This window comes from Dipodomys spectabilis, unplaced genomic scaffold (assembly GCF_019054845.1).
Source record: "Dipodomys spectabilis isolate Male_0828 unplaced genomic scaffold, ASM1905484v1 ptg000061l, whole genome shotgun sequence".
NCBI classification, from domain to species: domain Eukaryota; kingdom Metazoa; phylum Chordata; class Mammalia; order Rodentia; family Heteromyidae; genus Dipodomys; species Dipodomys spectabilis.
Genome location: NW_024870738.1, coordinates 4,409,899 through 4,430,139, shown reverse-complemented (window position 1 = coordinate 4,430,139; position 20,241 = coordinate 4,409,899). Strand labels below are relative to the sequence as shown.

Below are 20,241 nucleotides of genomic sequence, written 5' to 3'. Positions count from 1 at the left end.
ATATGTATATATATATATATATATATATATATATATGTATATATATATATATATATATATATATTACAATGAACCCCCCCTTGTAAAACTAATGCATGCTATTGAAATGCAAAAAGGAAGAGAAATTTGGAAAAACTAAGAAAAAGAAAAACAGGCCTCAGGCTCACATAGAGAAATGACTTGAGAGAAGGGGTAGGTGAATACAGGTGTTGCTACCCAGAAGTAGAGAAAATTTTGAGAGTCTCCTCCCTCAGACTTCTAAGTGCTGGGATTCGAAATGTTCATTGCCATACCTAGTAGGGAAATTATTTTAAATCCTTGGTGTTTTCATCTGTATATAATGCACAGTCATTGAGTTGTTTTAGCGGTATATAGTGTGCCTAGCAACACAGAGGTATGGAATAAATAGTGCTTCCTTTCCCCCTTATTTGGTTCTCTTCCTACTTCCATATTCTGTTTATCATAAGGGTTTACAGACATGCTTTATGGATAGCAAGTCTCTAGAACTTTTGGGGAAGTGAAAATGTCTATCATCCTTTAGGGGATTAATGGAATACAAGATTTTAGATCAGAGCTGCGTAATAAAAATTTAATGAAAACAAGATGTAATATTTCCTGGTAATTTTTAAAAAAGTAAACAGAAGCAGATACATTTTAATTTTAATTGTAATGCATTCATTTGATCTAGAAATTAAGAAAAACTCAACTTGATTTCATTGAAGAAACACTAAGTGTATGTTTCAATCATCATATGTTTGTATATTTTCCATAGTTTCTTTTGCTATCAAGTTCGGGTTTTATGATATGATAGTCTTATAGAATACAAGCAGTTATTTAAATTTTATTATATTTGTTAAGACTTACTTTATGTTTTAAAATATAATCTGTTTTGATTAAAGTTCCGTGGACTTCTAAGGAAAATATATATTCTGCAGCTGTTGAGTGGAATATTCTGTAGATGTCTGTTAAATGCATCTGATTGGTGGTATCACTTAATTTTTGTTGGCTTTTTTATGTTTAATCTCTGCTGTTAAGAATAAGAATTGAAATGACCCACTGTTGCTGTGTTTTGGTGTGTCTGAGGTTTTATATTCAGGAGTATTTGTTTTATGAAATTGGGTGTGCCAACGTTCAGGGTGTTTGTGTATAATTGTTATCTCCTCTTGATAGAGTGTTCCCTTTATCAATATGAAATGACCTTATTTGCCTTTCTAATTTTGGTTAGAATTCTGCTTTTTCATAGATGACTGCAGCTATTATTACTTGCTTTCAAGCACCATTTTCTCTGAATATCTGCAATCATTTTTCACCTTTTTGCATGTGATGAATTTTTTTTTTGTCATGGGACCTGAACTCTGGGCCTGGGCACTGTCCCTGAGCTCTTCCGCTCAAGGTTAGCACTCTACCACTTGAGCCACAGTGCCATTTCCAGCCTTTTCTGCTTATGTGGTGTTGAGGAATCAAAACCAGGTCCTCATGCATGCAAGGCAAGCACTCTACCACTGAGCCACCTTCCCAGCCCTCCCTGAGCTTTTTCACTCAAGACTAGTGCTCTACCTCATTTTGATCCACAGCTCCACTTCCATTTTCTGGTGGTGAATTGGATATAAGAAGCTCACAGACTTTCCTGCCCGGGCTGGCTTCATACTGTGATCCTCAGATCTCAGCTTCTTGAAGCTAGAATTACAGGCATGAGCCACCAGCACCCGGCTTCTTAAAGGATTTCTTTAAAGTATCTTCTGTCGTACTGGCCTGTGCTCACAAATTCCTTTAGTTTATTATTATTATCATGGAATATTTTTATTTCTTCTTCAGTTATGAATGATAACTTTGTTGGACACAGTAATCAAGGTTGGCAAGTGATTTTGTTTCAGGGATCAAAGTATCACTGCATGACTTTTAGAGTTTCTGTTAACAAATTTGCTGTTATGCTAATGCTTTGTCTTTATCTCTGACTTCTTGTCATTTCCAATAGTCTGTCTTTTTCTGTACTCTTAATGTTTTAGTTATAACATGGTATATGGAGGTTCTTTCCTGGTCCTAAAAGCATTCTAAAAAGATCTTGTAGGCCTATTTTCATCTCTTTCCTAAGATTTGGGAAATTTACCGCTATTATTTTATTGAATATATTTTCTATGGCTTTAGCTTGTATCGTATTTTCTTCTTCTATGCCCATGATTAATGAGTTTCCTATCTTAAGCATGTCTTAGCCATTTTGTTAGTTTTGTTTATACTTTTGTCAGTAATGTCTGAGTGTTCTAAATCATCTATCTTGTCTTCAAACTTCAGCGTTCTATCTTCCACTTGTTTCAGTCTATTGTGAGATTGTCTACCTAATTTCTATTTGCCTTATTAAACTTTTATTTCAAAAATTTTAACTTGAGATTAAAAAACTTCTCTATTGAATTTCATTTTTGTATCTTGCATTATGTTCTGTGTTATATTTAGTTGTTTATTTGTATTCTTTTAAAATTCTTTTTTCATATCATTAATTTTAAACCAGTATGTTTTAGTGTCATCTTTGATTTAATTGATCATTCATAACCATTCTTTTGGATTCTTTTTCTGGAATTTCGTTAACTTCTCTGTTAATTACTGAGGTCCATTACTGTGGAATGGATAACTCCTGGAGGAGTTATGTTGTTTTGTTTTGTTTTTTCTATTTCTTGTCTTTGTGCACTGAGGTTTGTAATTTTGGAGGGTTTTGTTTTGTTTTGTTTTTTTGGGGGGGGTTGTCAGTCATGGGACTTGAACTCTGGGCCTGGGCGCTATCCCTCAGCTCTTCAGCTCAAAGCAAGTGCTCTACCAGTTGAGCCACAGTGCCACTTCTGGTTTTCTGGTGGTTAGTTGGAGATAAGAGTCTCATGGACTTCCTTGACCAGGTTGGCTCTGAACTGTGATCCTTAGATATTAGCCTCTTGAGTAGCGAGGATTATAGGCGTGAGCCACCGGCAACAGGCTTGATTGGAGGTTTTATTCTCCCATATTCTTTGAATTGAAGTTGTCACAGTGTGCAGGAAGGACTAAGTTGTGCAGGATTTAAGTAGAACTTCTCACCAATGGTCTTGAGGCATGCTCAAGTGGTCTTTCTCCCCCCTTTTTCCCTTTTGAAAGTGTCCTCCTTTAAAAATAATATAGTTCTGTCTCATTGCTATGGAAACCTCAGTGCCTTCTTACCTCAACAAATAGCTAACTTTAGCTCTATGTACTCTATCCCCCAATGATTGGTGTGTGCACAAAGTTTCCATTTCCTCAGTATTATAATTTGAGTGATTTTTATTATGGCAGCAAGAATGTAGAATGCCTGGTCCCATTAGATGCTTCTGAAAACCAACAATTTCTATTGTTCTATTTTCTTCTGGGCCCTCCACTTTAGTCAGAATATCAGCCCTGATTCAGATCTAAGAGAACCACTATCCACTCCCACTGTTGTAGGTGACAAAGCTGAAATCTGACCAAGCACAACATCTTTCCCAGGTTATATAGCTCATTAAGAAGGAGTCAGGGGACTTAAACTATACTCAGGAGTCCTGAATTGCGCCTCATTTTCTTAGGGTATTACCCTTTCCTTATCAAACCATTCAGCCATTTTACATAAATTCGGTACACATATCTCTCCAGTTTTGGAATGCTTTAATTCACTTCCATGGAATGAATCCTCCAAATGGTTATCCTTCTCTCTATATCAGGAGAGTATATTTAAACAAATGTTTGTACATACACATACCCTGCTGGTGTCAGAATGTCCTACAAATGATTACATATAAGAAACCTTGCATCATAGTTAAATTCCTCTGTATCATGATGTGGAAGTCTCTTGTCTGTACAACGTATCAGACCTCACAGTTTCACGAAATCTTATCTTGGCTAAATATTTTCTCATGTGAGATCTTGATGCACTTTTCTTATAAGAACTTGCAAAAATATCTTAGTAAATACCAAATGTGGCTAAGAGGTTAAACATGTTGCAGAACTCTGCAAGGAATATAATAGCATCAGTTATGCTTGCTGACTCAATTTTGGAACACACTGCCCATGAATTTTTGATAAGGAGAGGAAGGCTACTTGTTGGCATATTTAGGGGCCATTGTGGTTCATATACTGGTACCATTACAGGGATCTGAATGGATTATATACACAAGAGATGGATATTTTGATTTCACTGGCTCTAATTTCCCAAGAAATTAGAACATCCGTTAACTTTGGACAAGAATCCTGATTCAAAGGGAGAAGAAATCAAAGTCAGTTTCACAATGAACATGGGTCTGGTTAAATTTCATGACTGTGAGTCTTGTTAGCATCTTTCTTCTTTCCTTCCTTTTCCCTCACCTCCTATGAATGAAAGATGAGAAAGAAGGGGAATACTGTTACTATTGATTAAACAGATGCTTGAAAAATGATATTTTAGGATAAGTTGGTTGTATCCAAAATTTCTGGTCAGCTAAGCCTGATGCTCAAGTCTGTCCACACTTCCTTATGGTTTATTCAAGTTAAAAATGTTTTCTGGCTAACTCCTACCCTACACAGAGGCAATGGCATTCTGCCCAAGAGTTCCTTGTCTTCTTTTTATGCAGCACTTCATGTATATGTCAATGTATGATTACAAGATTTATGTCCTTCCCACAGTACCTTTGGCACTGAAGATGGAAACTAATCTCTTCCACCCCTTATCAGAATTGTTTAAAGTAATCAAGAATTCAAAACTCAGAGTGCTTTGGATTGGGCACAGAAGATATTTTGTCGAGGAGGATAAGCTTCTTGTAAACAGTGAGAGTTGAAAGTTTGCTTCAAATAAGGTGGCAAATCTAATTTATATTTCCTCAATTGTAAAATCTTTAAGAGAAAGTAAACAGTATGGTTGTCCTTTGAGGGGTGGTAGAATCTAGCCGTGAATTTCTTATGCCCATGGTGTTTGTATTTTTCTCCCCAAGGCACAGGCCATCATGCCCTAAGAGAAGAATGTGGTGAAAGGAAAGTGAGAATGGCCAGCCATATGACATACATTAAATGATTACACAAATACCTTGTAGAGTAGATATTTTCCTATTAGCTGGGGCTCCTGAGCTAGTTGGATATTTGGTTTGCTCATTGAGGTTCTTGTAATTAACAAAGAAAGAAATACCTGAAATTGAGGTTCTTATAATTAACAAAGAATGAAATACCTGAAATAGAGGTTCTTGTAATTAACAGAGAAAGAAATACCTGAAATAGATCTAACTATGTATAGAAACTTCATGTCAGTAAGGAAGATTACAGTTTGTCAATGTGTGTGTGTGTGTGTGTGTGTGTGTGTGTGTGTGTGTGTGTGTGTGTGTGTGTGTGTGTGTGTGTGTTGGTCCTGAGGCTTGAACTCAGGGTTTCATTGCTATCGCTAAACCTCTTTTGCTCAAAGCTAGGGCCCTACCACTTGAGCTAGAGTTTCCCAGATTTTTTTGGTTAATTGGAGATAAGAGTGTCACTGATTTTCCTGCCTGGGTTGGTTTTGTACCATGATTCTCAGATCTCAGCCTCCTGAGTAGCTAGGATTACAGGTGAGCCACCAATGCCCAGATCCAATTAATGTCCTTTAAATGCAGGAATTAATAAATGAACGAAAAGTTAATTAGCTTAATGAAATATAAGTAATCTAACTGATACACATAAAGATCCTTAAAATAGTGCCTGATACATACTAAGCCCTTAATATAGCTAACAATTATTATTCTCATATTAATAATTCTTAATATTGTTTGTTATATTAATAAATCACCCAAACAAATCATCAAAAGATTTTATGACTATAATTTATGATTTTTCTATTAACTAATATTTAAAAAATAAGATAATAGATATTTTTAATAGGTCGATACCAAGTGATCTACCTGGAATCAATTTGAATAAAAACATGCCACTTAGTGTAAGAAGTGGTCAAACTAACCAAGCTCATGCCTAAATGGCTCAGGCTGAGATCTGAGGATCATGGTTCAAACAGGCCTGGCAGGAAGGCCCATGCGATTCTCATATCCTATTAACCACCAAAAAAGGCTGAAAATGGAGGCATGGCTCAAGTGGTTGAGCACAAGCCTTGAGCAAAAATGCTCAGAGACAGCATCCAGGTCTTAAGTTCAAGACACGAAAAAAGTGATCAAACTAATGATTTGTTCAAAAATAAATACTCTTAGATACTGATGGTTGAACTATTGGCATTTGTACTCTGGGAGGTAGTGGCTTTGAACTTTTCATTTCAGGTTAATTTCTTTTCTTCCTCTCCCCCCACTTTACAAAAGGTGTTAGGTGTTTTTCCCCCTTTTTCACTTTTTTCTTGTCAGCATTTAATTCTTCCTTCTATGTTTAAGACAAAGAGATTAAGTGAAAAGGAAAAATATAAGGAGTTGCTAAAATGCCCTGTGGTGTAACAAAATGATAAAGACTAGGAAAAGCAGTGACTAGCAACAGACATTTTCAGCAAAACTGTTGTTTTGATTATGTATACAAATGTGCTTTGGGCTACATTGTCTAGGCCTTTAGACCCATAATTTCACTGTAAAGAAAATGACTAGAAATGTGGTCAGAGATTTACATGTAATACTTGTCATCACATTAGCAATGATGCACCCCATGAAACCCATAGAACATAATGTGTGACGTTAGAAGGATGGCCTGACAGAAGGGTCAGGGGCTAGGAACAGGTAGAAATGGTTTCTGTGTTTATAGGATGTTGAGGATGGTACTCCTGGTACAGTTATTAGTAATTTGCTTAAGCACATATTATACTATGATTGAAAATGAGTGCATTTCCTGAAAACTCACTAACTCAGTTTGTGAAATCATTCCTCCCCACACCCACATGTGAGAAAATATGTATTACACTCTGACATGTGACACTAAATCACTGCCACTTGTTTTCAGGGAAGAATGAGCTTGGCGCTAAAAGCTGGTGTATGCAGGGATAGATGGGGAGCGGTGGCAAAATGAAAGCTAGTCTCTTTCGCACACTTGTGTATACCCGTGTATACCAGAATACTCATGTATTCTCTTTTCTCGAGAAGATGTTTTGTAGCCATATGGCTTCCATGTGGAAGTAATTTCATCTCCTAATTAATATCACTTTTATGAATAAAAGCAGAGGAAGGAAGCCAGTTTGACAAGGGTATCGTACCAAAAGCCAGGGTATGTGGGAAGGCTTTGAAGGACCTCAGATGAAGGTAGTTGGGATATGGAAGGAAGTGGTTTTATAGACCTTCTTTTGTCTTGGATATTTTGTGGTCATTATTGGAGTGGTGTCTGAGACTCATTATGTTTTGACATGTTTATAGAAGAGAGACAATGTTCCTCTGCGTTTGGCAGCCCCCTAGGAAAATTTACCCTTAACCTCTTAGGAAGAGTTATATTACCTAAGTTCTAGAAGCTTCTTTTGTGTGATACTTGGACCATAAGACTTAAGCCATCGGGCTTTTCAAATGTAGGCTATTCCCTTTAAAGGAAAGTTTCACAGATATTTCGAATTGAATTGTGCAATGGGGAAGAGAGAGGAGATGAGTAGCTTTGGATTTTAGTAGCTCTGTAAGCATTATTAATCAGGATCAAAACAGAGCAAAGGATAATGAAAACAATTTCATGGATGGAATTTAAATACATTAGTACTGTCTGTGTGGAAACATATTTACGAAGGAATGTTTTATTACATGGGCAATTTATTGTAGTTCTTTGGATTACAATAGCTAACTTTTAACTAAAAAAGATGTTTGGTTAAGTTCTGATTACAACTTGAATATCAATCAATAGTTTAATATCATATATAACAATAAGCAAAACAGAACACAGGAAAAAAAATAGGCCTAGTGGTGATTTTCTTCTTGCTAGAAAATCAGCAGTGTGTGATAGAAAAATTAATCTAGCTTTGCTCAAAGTGCATCTGAGTGTTATCATCTTTGACTTAAATGAGTATAATTTACATTAACCATTTCATCAGAGTTGGCATGGAAAATCAAAATTAGTAGAAACAAATCCTAGCTGCTTTTCAAAAACTAATCCGTATAGACGTATACACACATTCACCTACATACACTCATGAGAACAGCTTCCAGTTGAATTTTATCTCATTATACAATAATTGAAGTGCAGTACTATATATTAAGAGTTGGTTATCCAAGATACATTATGTTGAAAGCCTTTGAAACACAAAAAGATCACTTGTTAATCAGAATTGTTGGATACTAGACTTGTCAGAACACAGCTCAAAATGAGTTAAAATTTTTCTCAGCCCTCTTTATACTGTAAGGATGCATTTGACACTTTCTAACGTCTCTCATTATTTTCTGTTCAAGTTTTTCAAATGAATTCGTAAAATGGGTACAGAATTCTCTGTGTGTTTGCCTGCGTGTAGGTGTGTACAGATGCATGTGTGTCCATGTCATTATAGTCTTAGAGGGGTAGATGATCATTTTTTGGATAACAGTGATTAAGTTACAAGCTAAAAGCAGGAAGAGCAGTAGAAAAGGAAGAGGACAAGATTGGTGAGTGGAATTGAGGACAAGAATAGAATCAGTCAGACATTGGCTGCCTGCTAATTCCCCACAGCTCTAGAAGCCCACGCTTCCTCCAGCCACGTGCTCCCTTCTCTAGAGCTCTAGGCTGAGAAACCAGAAGAGAATTTTAAAAATTAGAGTTATAGATGAACACATTAATTTTATGAGTCAGAACTTCAAACCAAACATAGACAAAAATATCCACAAGTCTCCCCACAAGAGTCTCAGATGTGTGAACTAAACCCAGAAGAAGGAAGATAAGGGCCAGCCAGTCACCAGAAGGAGAATTTAGGAGATCAAATAGTCCTGGTTTCTACTTCAAGATTATTTTTTATGTCCACATTCTGGGAGACTACTAATAAAAATGAAGCTGAGCACTTTCTTGTGATTAATGTCTTTGCTATAGGCAGAGCTACTGAATCTGCCACAGAGGTAAGAGGTTGGGAAAGATGTAAGCCAAACAGGAATCGTTTATCTGCAAGAGCTCAATATTTGCCAAACAGCAAAGTCATCTGATACTATGGGAAGTTTACCCTTGATCTTTTTCAGAGGTAACATTAGAAGTTTTCATCAGATGAAAGCAATCTCTTTCTAGATGGTGCTTTAAACACACCTAATGATCCTAGAGAATCAGATCCTGTGTCCCTCATGTGCTGCCCTTGGTTCATGTATGCTTCAAATCCTTGAGATTGATTGTGAATCTTTGGCCTCAGGTTGAATTGATGGTACAGGTTCTTCTGGTTTCATTTATGTATTCACAGGAGGATTGGTTTTTCTAGTCTTTGAAGCTGTAGCTTGACATTCTATGCCATGTAAACCCATCTACCAGAACATCTTATTACCAAAATCTTCCATAGGAAGAGTTCCTTTGAGAGTCAACATTATTTATAATTCTAATTTAACATACAGACACACACTTGGACCATACCAGGTTTACTTATTCTGAAGACAAATATTTTGATCATATATGTGAATATGTTGATGAATATCTTATACAGCTAGTCAATATATGCATGATTCGACACAAGATTTTCCATGATTCGACATAATTCAGTAAAAAAAAAATTGGAACTTGTCACTGGGTGCCAGTGGCTCATACCTGTAATCTTAACTAGTCAGGAGGATGAGATATGAGGATTGTGGTTCAAAGCCAGCCTGGGCAGGAAAAGTCCATGAGACTTTTATCTCTAGTTAACCACAAAAAGCTGGAAGTATAGCTGTGGATCACGTAATAGAGCACTAGCTTTGAGCAACAGAAGCTCAGGGACAGCGCCCAGACCCTGAGTTCAAGCCCGAGGACCAGAAAAAAAAAAAGGATCTTCTACTCTGTGATTGACACTTTAGGTTGGCTCAGGGACTCAATGACAAAAAGAGGTAGAAATGTCCCTGTCTTCATGGTGTTTACATAATAGTGTTTCTGTACAAAATCATGTCCTTATCAAGGATAATGAACAACTCTTGTCTCTGGATATTTTTTGTCTATTTATGTTTCTGATGTAAGGCTTTTATTAAAATATGGTATAAATACGGAAAAATGCACAAATCGTTTGTACCGCTCAGAGAGTTTTCACCAAGTGTATACACACATGAAACCAGCAGCCTGACCAAGCAACAGAATGTTACCAGATTCCCTCAAAACAACTTTATAATTAATTTCATGTTCCCAAGGTAACTGCTTTTCTGACTTCTGGTATCCTAGCTCAATTTTGTCCTGCTCTGAATTTTGTAGAAAATAAAATTGCCTTTATTGCTCAGTATAATGCTTATGAGATTCCTCTGAGTTGTTAACGTAATTGGTTTACTTTCCTTGCCATATACTATTCATCTGGAAATGTGTATTACATTTCATTTGTCTCTTCTACTGTTTTAGACAATTAGGACATTTTCAATTCATGGCTATTATCCACAAGTTCTACTACTCAAATTCTTGTATATGTCTTTAGGCAAGCATGCTGTTGGGAATACACTTAACAGTTGGATTATTGGGTCAAAGGTTAAGCATATATTCATTTGCAGTACATACCACCAAAGTTTTTCTAATTATTTACACCAATTTAGAGTCTCACCAGCAGTGTATGAAAGTTCTTGCTACTCTATATTCTTGCAAGCCCAATGTTCCATGCTTCCATTTTCATAGTCAATTTTTTTGTTTTATTTTTAAATACTTTTATTATCTTCAAGTATTTGTACAAGGAGTTGCCATTTAACAACTAGTTTATGAATACAATGCATCTTGATCAGAGTCACCCCTGTCAACATTGTCATCCATCCATCCCTCCCCTACTTCCCCCCTTCCCTCACTCTTCTTAATTTTGTAAGAGACCCACTGGGGCTTTGTGATAAACAATGAGACATAGAGTTTATAGCAACAGTGTTAATCCCTTGGATTTTGATCGGGATGACATTATATTGAATTACAAGCTCTGCTTAACTGTGGCTGGAATCAAAGCCACTGTTTACAGTGGAAAATCCTGCAGAGGCTGTCTTTGTTCTGTTTGGAGTTGGGGCTTTTGCAAGCCAGCAATGACAGACCACGTTTGGTTTTTTTGGTTTTGTGGGTTTTGTATTTGTTTTCCAAGAGGGTCAAGTGAGAAGTAGATACAGACAGGTCACTTTTTTGAGTTTCAAAATGAAAATGGGCTTTATGAGTGCTGGGAAAAGAAATAGCCATTTGGATGTGAGATAACCTACAAGGTCAAGTGTAAGAGCCACTTACATGTCAAGTGTGAGGTGAAGCAGCTGCTGGCCAATAGAATATTAACCTTGGGCCCATCTAAAGAAATGGCTATAGGAAACTCACTGCCATCCTGAAATTGCCTTGTTCAACCATTTTGTAAAGCTAAGGGGAACTTCAAATATCCAGGATCCACACCCAGGAACTTCAACTATCCAGACCTGAGGCTATTGCAGAAGGGCCCAGCTGAAGTAAAGAAACCTTATCCTGGCAGGGTACCAGTGGATTGGTGGCTCACACCTATAATTCTAGCTGCTCAAGAGGCTGAGATCTGAGGATTGTGGTTCAAAGCCAACTCTGGCATTTTCAATTAGCCACCAAAAAGCCAGAAGTGGAGCTGTGGCTCAAGGACAGCACCTAGGCCCTGAGTTTAAGCCACAGTATCAGCACCAAAATACCCCACAAAAACAAAAACACCACAACAAAAAGCCCAACCCTATTCTTACAAAAATGCTGATGGTTTTCTTTTTCTGTTTTCAGTCTAAGGTTTACACTCGCACACCAACCTTATATTTGGACTTCAAATTGGACCAAGGAGCAAAGCATTCTCAACCCATTCCTAAAGGTATGACAGATTCCGGAATGTAGTAATCATGTAATGGGGAAAAGATGAAAACAAACCAACAAAAATGCCACACACACACAAAAAAAGAAGGGACCACTATCTTGGGCATGTGATTGTTTCCAAACAGCACAAATTTCTAGTAACTTTATGTTTGAGTATGTTTAAATTAGTAAATATAGCTGGGGTCTGTCAAGAAAATCAGGAATTCATAGAACACAGAGCCTGACTTTTGGGGCCATATTTCTATTTACTAGTGTAAACGCTAAGGTCCAAAAGATTTCTTTCTGGCTAAAGGCCACCTCACCTGATGAGGTACAATAAGTAAAATGCCCCTTGTTTTCTGACTTTCTGGCTCAGTTAATTCCTTTTTTTTTCTTGCTTACTTTAGAAAAATTTATACTTGAGTGAGATACAACTGGGCAGAAAAGTCTGTGAGACTTTGATCTCCAGTTAAACAGCAAAAAGCCACAAGTAAAAAGTAGTGCTGTGGTTCAAGTTGTAGAGTGCTTGCCTTGAGCTGAAGAGCTGAGGGAAAGCGCCCAGGCCCAGAGCTTAAGACTCGTGACTGACAAAAAAAAGTAGAGAGAGCTGTGACTCAAGTGGTAGAGTACCATCCACGAGTGGAAAAGCTCAGTGCCCCAGCTGAGTTTAATTCCCAGCATCAGCACAAAAACAAAAAGAAAATGGATGACATATGGTTGAAATGATAGCATAATTGTGTGGCAATCACTGGGCCCTGGTTTTAATCTTCAATCCTATAAAAATAAAGTAAATAAAAGTAAAAATATATAGAGGAGCTGCAATCCAAGAGGCAGTTACACTTTCTATCAACAATGTATAAAAGAACAGTTTTTCTATGACCCCACCAACAGGAAGTGTGTGATCAGGTTGATGTTTGCTCTACTCTTAGACATTACCATATTATCTCATAGGAGAATGTGTATGTGTCCGTTTGCAAACCTGTGATGGCATTTTATTTTGTCATTATAAATATGTTTTTTGTGGTATTAGAGTTTGGACTCAGGACCTCAACCTTGCTAGGTAGGCACTCTACCACTTGAGACATATCCCCAACCCCTTTTTTGCTATAGTTATTTTTCAGATAGTCTTAACGCTTAATTCTTGGCCATTCCCAGACCATGATCCTCCTACCTAGGGCCTTCCAAGTAGATAGGATCACAGGTATATGTGCCATCATATCTTGCTTAGTTGTTGAGAAGGAGGGTGTCACTATTTTCCTCACTCCATTGGCCTTGAACCTTGATCCTTCTGATCTCTACCTCCTAACTAGTTGAGATTAAAGGCTTGCGCCTCTGCACCCAGTTTTGCTACTGATTTCAAGCCTGTTTGTTTTCGAACATTTAGATGTGCATGTTTAATATTGAGTAAAAGCACTGTGTATATGTCTGTCAAATACCCAGCTATGCAGCTGTGTAAGAACTTTGTTACATTGAGTTCTTGCTTTAGTCTCTCAAATCCTTCTTCTCTCTCACTCTCTCTCTCTCTCTCTCTCTCTCTCTCTCTCATGTTCAACCCCTCAATCCCCCACCTCTATGCTTCCATTGAGCTAAGTGGCCCATTCAGAATTTAAGATGTCCCTGTTTAATGCATGACAAGCAATGAAGTATTAAAGAGCTCTTATTATTTGAAGATTCCACAATCTTGGCCACCTATATTCAGATGTAGTAGATGTAACTTATGCTGTACAATATGAAGTCATTGAAATGAAGGTCATCACTTACCTTTATTTTAGACTGCTTTTTAGGTCAAATTCCAACACAGACTCCAAGGACTAGATTCATTTGACTTGGATGCTTTATTGCATCAGTATTTCTTGAAATGTGCAGACCACTGGCTGGGTCCTGGAGATCATTTGTGTATAATATTTTAATGTTTTTGTTATTCATGGTAAAGGGACTTGACATAGATATCTGGGTATTGTTTGTCTTTTGGCATAAACTTTGCAGTCTAATTCAATGTTGACTGGGTTATATTATTACCAGACTAATGAACTACACATAGAGGCATACACTACTTCTATCCTACCTGTGATACCAAGAAAATGCCTATGTCCTAGGGGAAATCCAATTAGGGGAGGCTGAAAACATTCTTCATGAATCAGAATAGGTTTTATCTGAATTCTTTCCTATAAATAGTATTAGAATCGATTTTTACCATTTCCTTCTTTCCTGAGGGCTAGGCACGTTTCCGCTGGGTTGTACAAATCTTGCAGAGAACAGATGTTTCATGCTGTGGTGATTTGGAAGTTAGTTGATACCAGGAATTGAGCTGGACAGTGCATCATTTACAAAGAATCCAATTTGTCGAGTTTCTGACAGTACCGGATTCCTTTCACATTGGCCAACACGTTTTTCATATTAGCTCTTGGCTAAAATAAGAGTACAATTTGTTGCTTTATTTTTTGCAGTGACCTTTGCCATCTATTGCAGTGCAATCTGATTTTTCTTGGTGTAAATTGATGTAAATTGATGTACAGATTACACTGTTATCATTCATTGTGAAGGCCATAAATCTGTATTTCTAAGAAATTAGCGACCCTTTCCAAGAAACTTTTGCCTTCTAGTCCTTGTGTCCCCTTTTTCTTCTGACTGGCTACATCAAACTTTGTTCTTCCATGGCCACTTGGTTCATTTTCTCCATCTTATCCCTAAGAACATCTGTTTCTGGGTAATTTAAACCATGATTTGGAATGTTAAAAATTGAGAACTGTTAGCCAGGTACTAGTGGCTCATGCCTGTAATCCTGGCTACTCAGGAGGCTGAGATCTGAGAAATGTGGTTCAATGACAGCCTGGGCAGAAAAGTTGATGAGACTTTTAACTCCAATAAACCACAAAACAAAACGGAAGTAGAACAATGGCTCAAGTGATAGAGTGCTAGCTTTGAGCCAAAGAAGTTCAGAAGCAGTGCCAGAGCTGAGTTCAAGCCCCAGGACCAGCATAAAAAATGGAGAACTGTTACAACATGGAAAAAGTTTGATTCTGTGAGCCTTTGGGTTCACTTTCCTTATAAATTTCCTTATAGTATATGTAAATCAATAACAAAATTTCTTTAGAGAATATATAATCTACCCCTCTTTGGTAGGTAGAGTAAAAGATGTTCATGTCTTAATCCCCAGCGCCTTCTAATATGTTATATAGTAGAAGGGATTTGGGGGCTATATTTAAGTTAGGGCTCTTGAGATAGAGAGAGTGAGGATTTGGATCATGGATGTCACCCGCAGGTCCTTGTCTTACAAGATTGCTCACCAGCTTGTGGTGCTCTGGGAAACTGTTAGAAACGAGGTAGAGGTACAGCCCTCCAGGGGATAGCAGAGTTTGGCTGTTCACTTTTTCCTGTTGTTTTCCTTTCCAGCTACCATAAGATGAACAGCTTTCTTGGCCATGTGCTCCCCTATGATGTAGTAACTCACCATAACCCCAAAGGCAACATGGCAAATTGGCCCTTCCCTTTTGTAGCTTGACTATCTCAGGTATTATGTTACAGTGGCTGAAAACAAATAACAAGAGAGTAGCCTGGATTATTGAGGTGGCATAATGTCATCATGAGTATGCACGAGAAAGGGGGTAGAGTCATAGTGGGAGAAGGACATATGACAATAGATGTAGAACAATGTGAGTGTGGTTTATTGTCACAGTAATAGGAAACTAATATATCCTCTTATGTATGGTCAATTTATGTTTGCTTCAACTATAATTTGAAAATATGTTTCATTTTGTTACAAAATAAAAAAGAGCCATGTCTTCCTCATTTGATTTTCAAAGTAGATTTTTAATATTGCACAGCAGCTAATATTGCACAGGAGCTACTTGGTAAATCACCTTAGGATATATTTACACAAATCTTATTGTGCTAGGTAGCTGTTTGGCTCTATAACAAATTACCCCTAGAACTTAGTCTCTTTTAATACCAGATGTATTATCTCACAGTGTCTTATAACCTAGCTGTGTCCTCTGGCTCAGATATAATTACCAGGTTATAGTCAAAGTGTCACAGTCATCCTAACCCTGATCTGACAAGGATGCTCACTGAGATTGGAGAAAATGTCTAAGACCCAATTGAGAAAAGTATCTGCCAGGGTCAGGAGTTGTAGTTTGCATGGGAGATCAGGAAGCCATTGAAAGATATAAGAGTGCTATGTTTCTTAAAGCAAGTGTTCTAGTAAGTCAATATAGAAAATCATTTCAGGATAAGATGCATCCTGTTTGCAAGTTACTCTAAAATATTTCAGTAAGAACAATGGCATATTTATAGAGAAAAATTACAAATGTAGTAGTGCTTCAAGGGAATCTGGGTGGATGGTGTATAGGAATTTTCTGTAGGATATTTAAGGTTTTCCTTACATCAGATTTTTTTTTTTCAAAATAAAATAGCTGGGTGCTGGTGGCTCACACCTGTAATCCTAGCTACTTTAAGAGGCTGAGATCTGAGGATCACAGATAGAAGCCAGCTTAGGCAGGACAGTTTTTGAGACTCTTTAATTAGCTACCAAAAAGCCAGGAGTGAACTTTGGCTCAAGTGATAGAGTACAAGACTTGATCAAAAGAAGCTTAAGGACAGTGCCTAGGCCCTGAGTTCAACCCTCAAGACTGGAACAAATTTTTAAAAAATAAAGAAAAATAATTTGATGTAAGGAGAAGGGGAAAAAGAGGACCGAGAAGCCACACATTAGGTACATAGTGAGTCCAGATGCAAGGACCTCCAAGCAGGCCATTAGGAACCTGGCTTGCTTTAAGATCTGGAAGCCAATGTAATCCAGAATTTGGAGAGAGGTACATTCCTTTCTTAGCTCTATTGCCCTTTCTCCTTTCCTCCCCAAAGCTGAAGTGTTATATATCTGGTGTGTCACCAGGTCATGTGTTTCTATTACTTCCTGTCCATACACATGTATAAAGGATACATGAAAAATTCATTGAAGCAATCAACTCTAAGATTGAGATAGGAAGAAAATTCTTTGGATTAGGCCAAGGAATGTAGGCTGAAGTAAACTGTCCCTAGGGATGTTTGAAAGAGTTAGGAACCTCCTTGGAAATGTGTGCAGATGCCACAGAAAATGATTTACGTATTTAAAAGGAGCATGTGTTCTTTTTTTTTTTTTTTAAAGGAATCTGACATCTCTGGGTAACTTAACTGTCCTAGAGGAAAGAGCAGAAGAAATGAATGCCATTCAACGCAACTCTTGTATTTGTTATTGCCCAAGGGAATAGGAGAGCTTCTGAGATGCAAAAAAACAGTAGCTTGACAATCATATATGTAGAAAGCAAATGTAGAGCATGTGACCTCTAACAAAGCAATAGACATTGCAGAATGGGCCGCGTGCCTATGGCTCACGCCTGTCATCCTAGCTATTCAGGAGGCTGAGATCTGAGGATCACAGTTCAAAGCCAGCCCAGGTAGGAAAGTCCTTGAGACTCTTATTTCCAATGAACCACCAGAAAACCAGAAGTGGTGCTGTGGCTCAAGTGGTAGAGCACTTGCCTTAAACTGAAGAGTTCAGGGGCAGTGCCCAGGCCCAGAGTTCAAGTTCCATGACTGACAAAAAATAAATAAAAATTAAAAAAATAAAAATTGCATAATGGCATTATTTTATGGTGTAGGTCATGTAAGGGAGAGGAAAAGATCCTTTGGCTGACATAGTCCTACTTTTAACAGAACTGCTTGTGCTTAAGCACATAATATATATTCACAGAGGTTGGCATTTTTTGAAATCCTTAAGAAACAATGCCTAATGGAATTCAAACAAGGCTCATAGAAGCAAGTGCAGATGAGCATCATGCTAAAAGGAGGATTAAAAGGAAATTTTTCCATTACTTCTAATATTGTGCTTTTCAATCAGTAACATAAATTGGTTGTAACTAACAGTTACATAAAATACTTTAAGAAGGAATGGAAATAGATCAATGCACTTAAGAAACTAACTTGGTTGCATCTTTAAGCAAATGTCTGGTCCTTCGGGATATTGTAAAAAATATTTTTTTTTTTTTTTCTGTTTTTTTTTTTTTTTTCCTTTTTTTTTTTTTTTTTATTGTAAAGCTACTATACAGAGGGTCACAGTTACATGAGTGAGGTTATGAGTACACTTCCTCTTGAACATTTTTACCCCCTCCATTGTTTTCCCCCTACCATCCCCTGTAAAAAATATTTTTAAAGAGAAAGAAAACAGACTTAAGCAACATTCCCATATCTTCTTAATTTATGGTAAAGTAGGAGGCAAAGAAGGTACAGGAAAAAAAGAAGGTACAGGAGCGATGAGATTAGAACACTTAGCATGATACAAAGTAAAAACTCACCCAAGCAACTTAACGCTTTGAGGTTTTGTCAGATGGGAAATAATTTTTAGTAGCTTGAATCTATGAAGAGGGGATTAGTTGTATGAAGAATAACTCACCCTTACAATGGATTGCCATGCAGTCTTTCCTAAGGAGGAATTACTGCTCCACAGAAAATTCAGAACACTGAGTTTATTCTGGGTTTTAAACAAATATTGTATAGTATATAAAAGAAAAGACTCATAGGGATATAGGTTGACCCATTGTAAAAATGAGATGTACAAGACACTATGTTGAAAATGGACTTTACAATTTGTGGAGGAGAGGGAGGGAAGAGTTGGGGAGGTTGGGAGGGAGGGGATGGTAAGGGAAAACCAAAGGAGGAGGTAACAATGATCAATAGGAAATGTACTCATTACCTTATTCAGGTAACTGTAACCCCTCTGTACACTATTTTTACAATAAAAAACATACTTTAAATAAATAAATAAATAAAAAGAAAGACTCTAAACCCATAGATACCAGATTGCTAACAATGTGTATATCAGAGTAAGTAGAAGACTGCTGAAATATTTTCAGTTTCCATGTGTCATGGTTTCCTGTGTCCTTAATATCAAGTGCAACTTTTCTATAATCAGAAATTACTAAAGCCATTTGCACTTTGAAAAAGAGTAGAGCTACAAAGCATGCTATATAGGCAGAAGAAAACATAGACACGGGCTGGGAAGGTGGCTCAGTGGTAGAGTGCTTGCCTTGCATGCATGAGGCCCTGGGTTCGATTCCTCAGCACCACATAAGCAGGAAAAAAAAGCCGGAAGTGGTACTGTGGCTCAAGTGGTAGAGTGCTAGCCTTGAGCTGAAGGGCTGAGGGACAGCGCCCAGGCCCAGAGTTCAGGCCCCATGATCGGACCAAAAAAAAAAAAAAAAGAAAAGAAAACATAGACATTAGAAAACAGAGAAAGAAGTGAACTAACAGCGACAACCCATCCAGGCAAGACTTGTGAAATAGACGATTACATTGTTGCTGTATGTTTTCAGCATCTGCCATGACTCTCCTTCCCCAAAGCTGTACAACATGAACACTCTTGTCTTGAACACCCTTGTCTATGCCTTATCTATCTTCCTATCTCCCCACACAAAATCTGTTTATCCTAGAGGTTCGATAAATTGTCCCATGCTAAGCTTAGAAGACTTAGATGAGCTAAGAAAAGTGAGTATGCTGTAAATAAATAAATAAATAAGAAGGCTTACTGAGTAAAATCTCAGAGCATAAAATCCATGGAATAAGGGGATGAAGAAAGATCCTTAGTGGTGGGGGGGAGGGGGGAGGCTGGGAAGGGAGGTGAAGGGTAAACAAAGGAGGAGGCTGCAATGTTTGGTAAGAAAAGTATGCATTATCCTGCCCATGTAATTGTAACCCCTCTGTACAGTATGTTCTCAAATAAAATAAAATAAAATTAAAAAAAAAAGAATATCAAACTGACAAAGGTACAGAGTGTAACAATAAAGACCTTTTGGAAATCTCAAAAAAAAAAAAAAAAGAAAGATCCTTAGGCAAACACCCAAGTGTATTTCTTGAGCCATCCTTCTAGATCTTCTTCACAAGACTCCACAATTAATGATCAATTTTTCAATGATAACTTTTCTTTTGTGCCATTCATGTGTTTCAACCCACCCACGGTCACAACCCCATCCATAGAGTGCATTTTTGGGCTCTTCGTTCCTGCCCGGATGACTTTGGTTTACTTTTCATCATGCCATGGATGCTCATGCCGATTCTGTCTAGGGCCTGACCTCCAGCCATGATGTATGTCCTGCACTCCCTTTCCATACCCTTTCCACTCTAGCACATGGAGTGATCAGTCTCATTCTGCGTTGAGCTTGCCATTTCTAGGTTAATGCTTCTCAAGGGAAACAGACCATCTCTTAAACAGACCATCTACCTAAACATTCATGAAATTCAGAGAGCTGGTATTAAGGGTAGGGTAAATGGTATATTGTCACTGGCTCTGAGCTCTTGACCCTATGACCCACAGGAATCAGCTGAATAATGTATACCCCTTTCCTTGAAAAATTGTGCAAGCAATTCCAGAAAGTTCATAGGCCATCTGAAGCCAATTAATCCCCCAACGATTTTGCATTCTTG

The 20,241-nt window shown here is 37.6% G+C and overlaps 1 protein-coding gene across 2 annotated transcripts in view; it reads left to right on the top strand.

The window, feature by feature from the left end:
* The window catches only part of Pir (pirin), a 71,387-nt gene that overhangs the window by 30,438 nt on the left and 20,708 nt on the right, over nt 1-20,241 (top strand). For both annotated transcript variants that reach the window (XM_042680472.1, XM_042680474.1), the window contains exon 6: nt 11,722-11,806. In XM_042680472.1, coding sequence (XP_042536406.1) covers nt 11,722-11,806 — 85 coding nt within the window. The remainder of the gene's footprint in view (nt 1-11,721; nt 11,807-20,241) is intronic.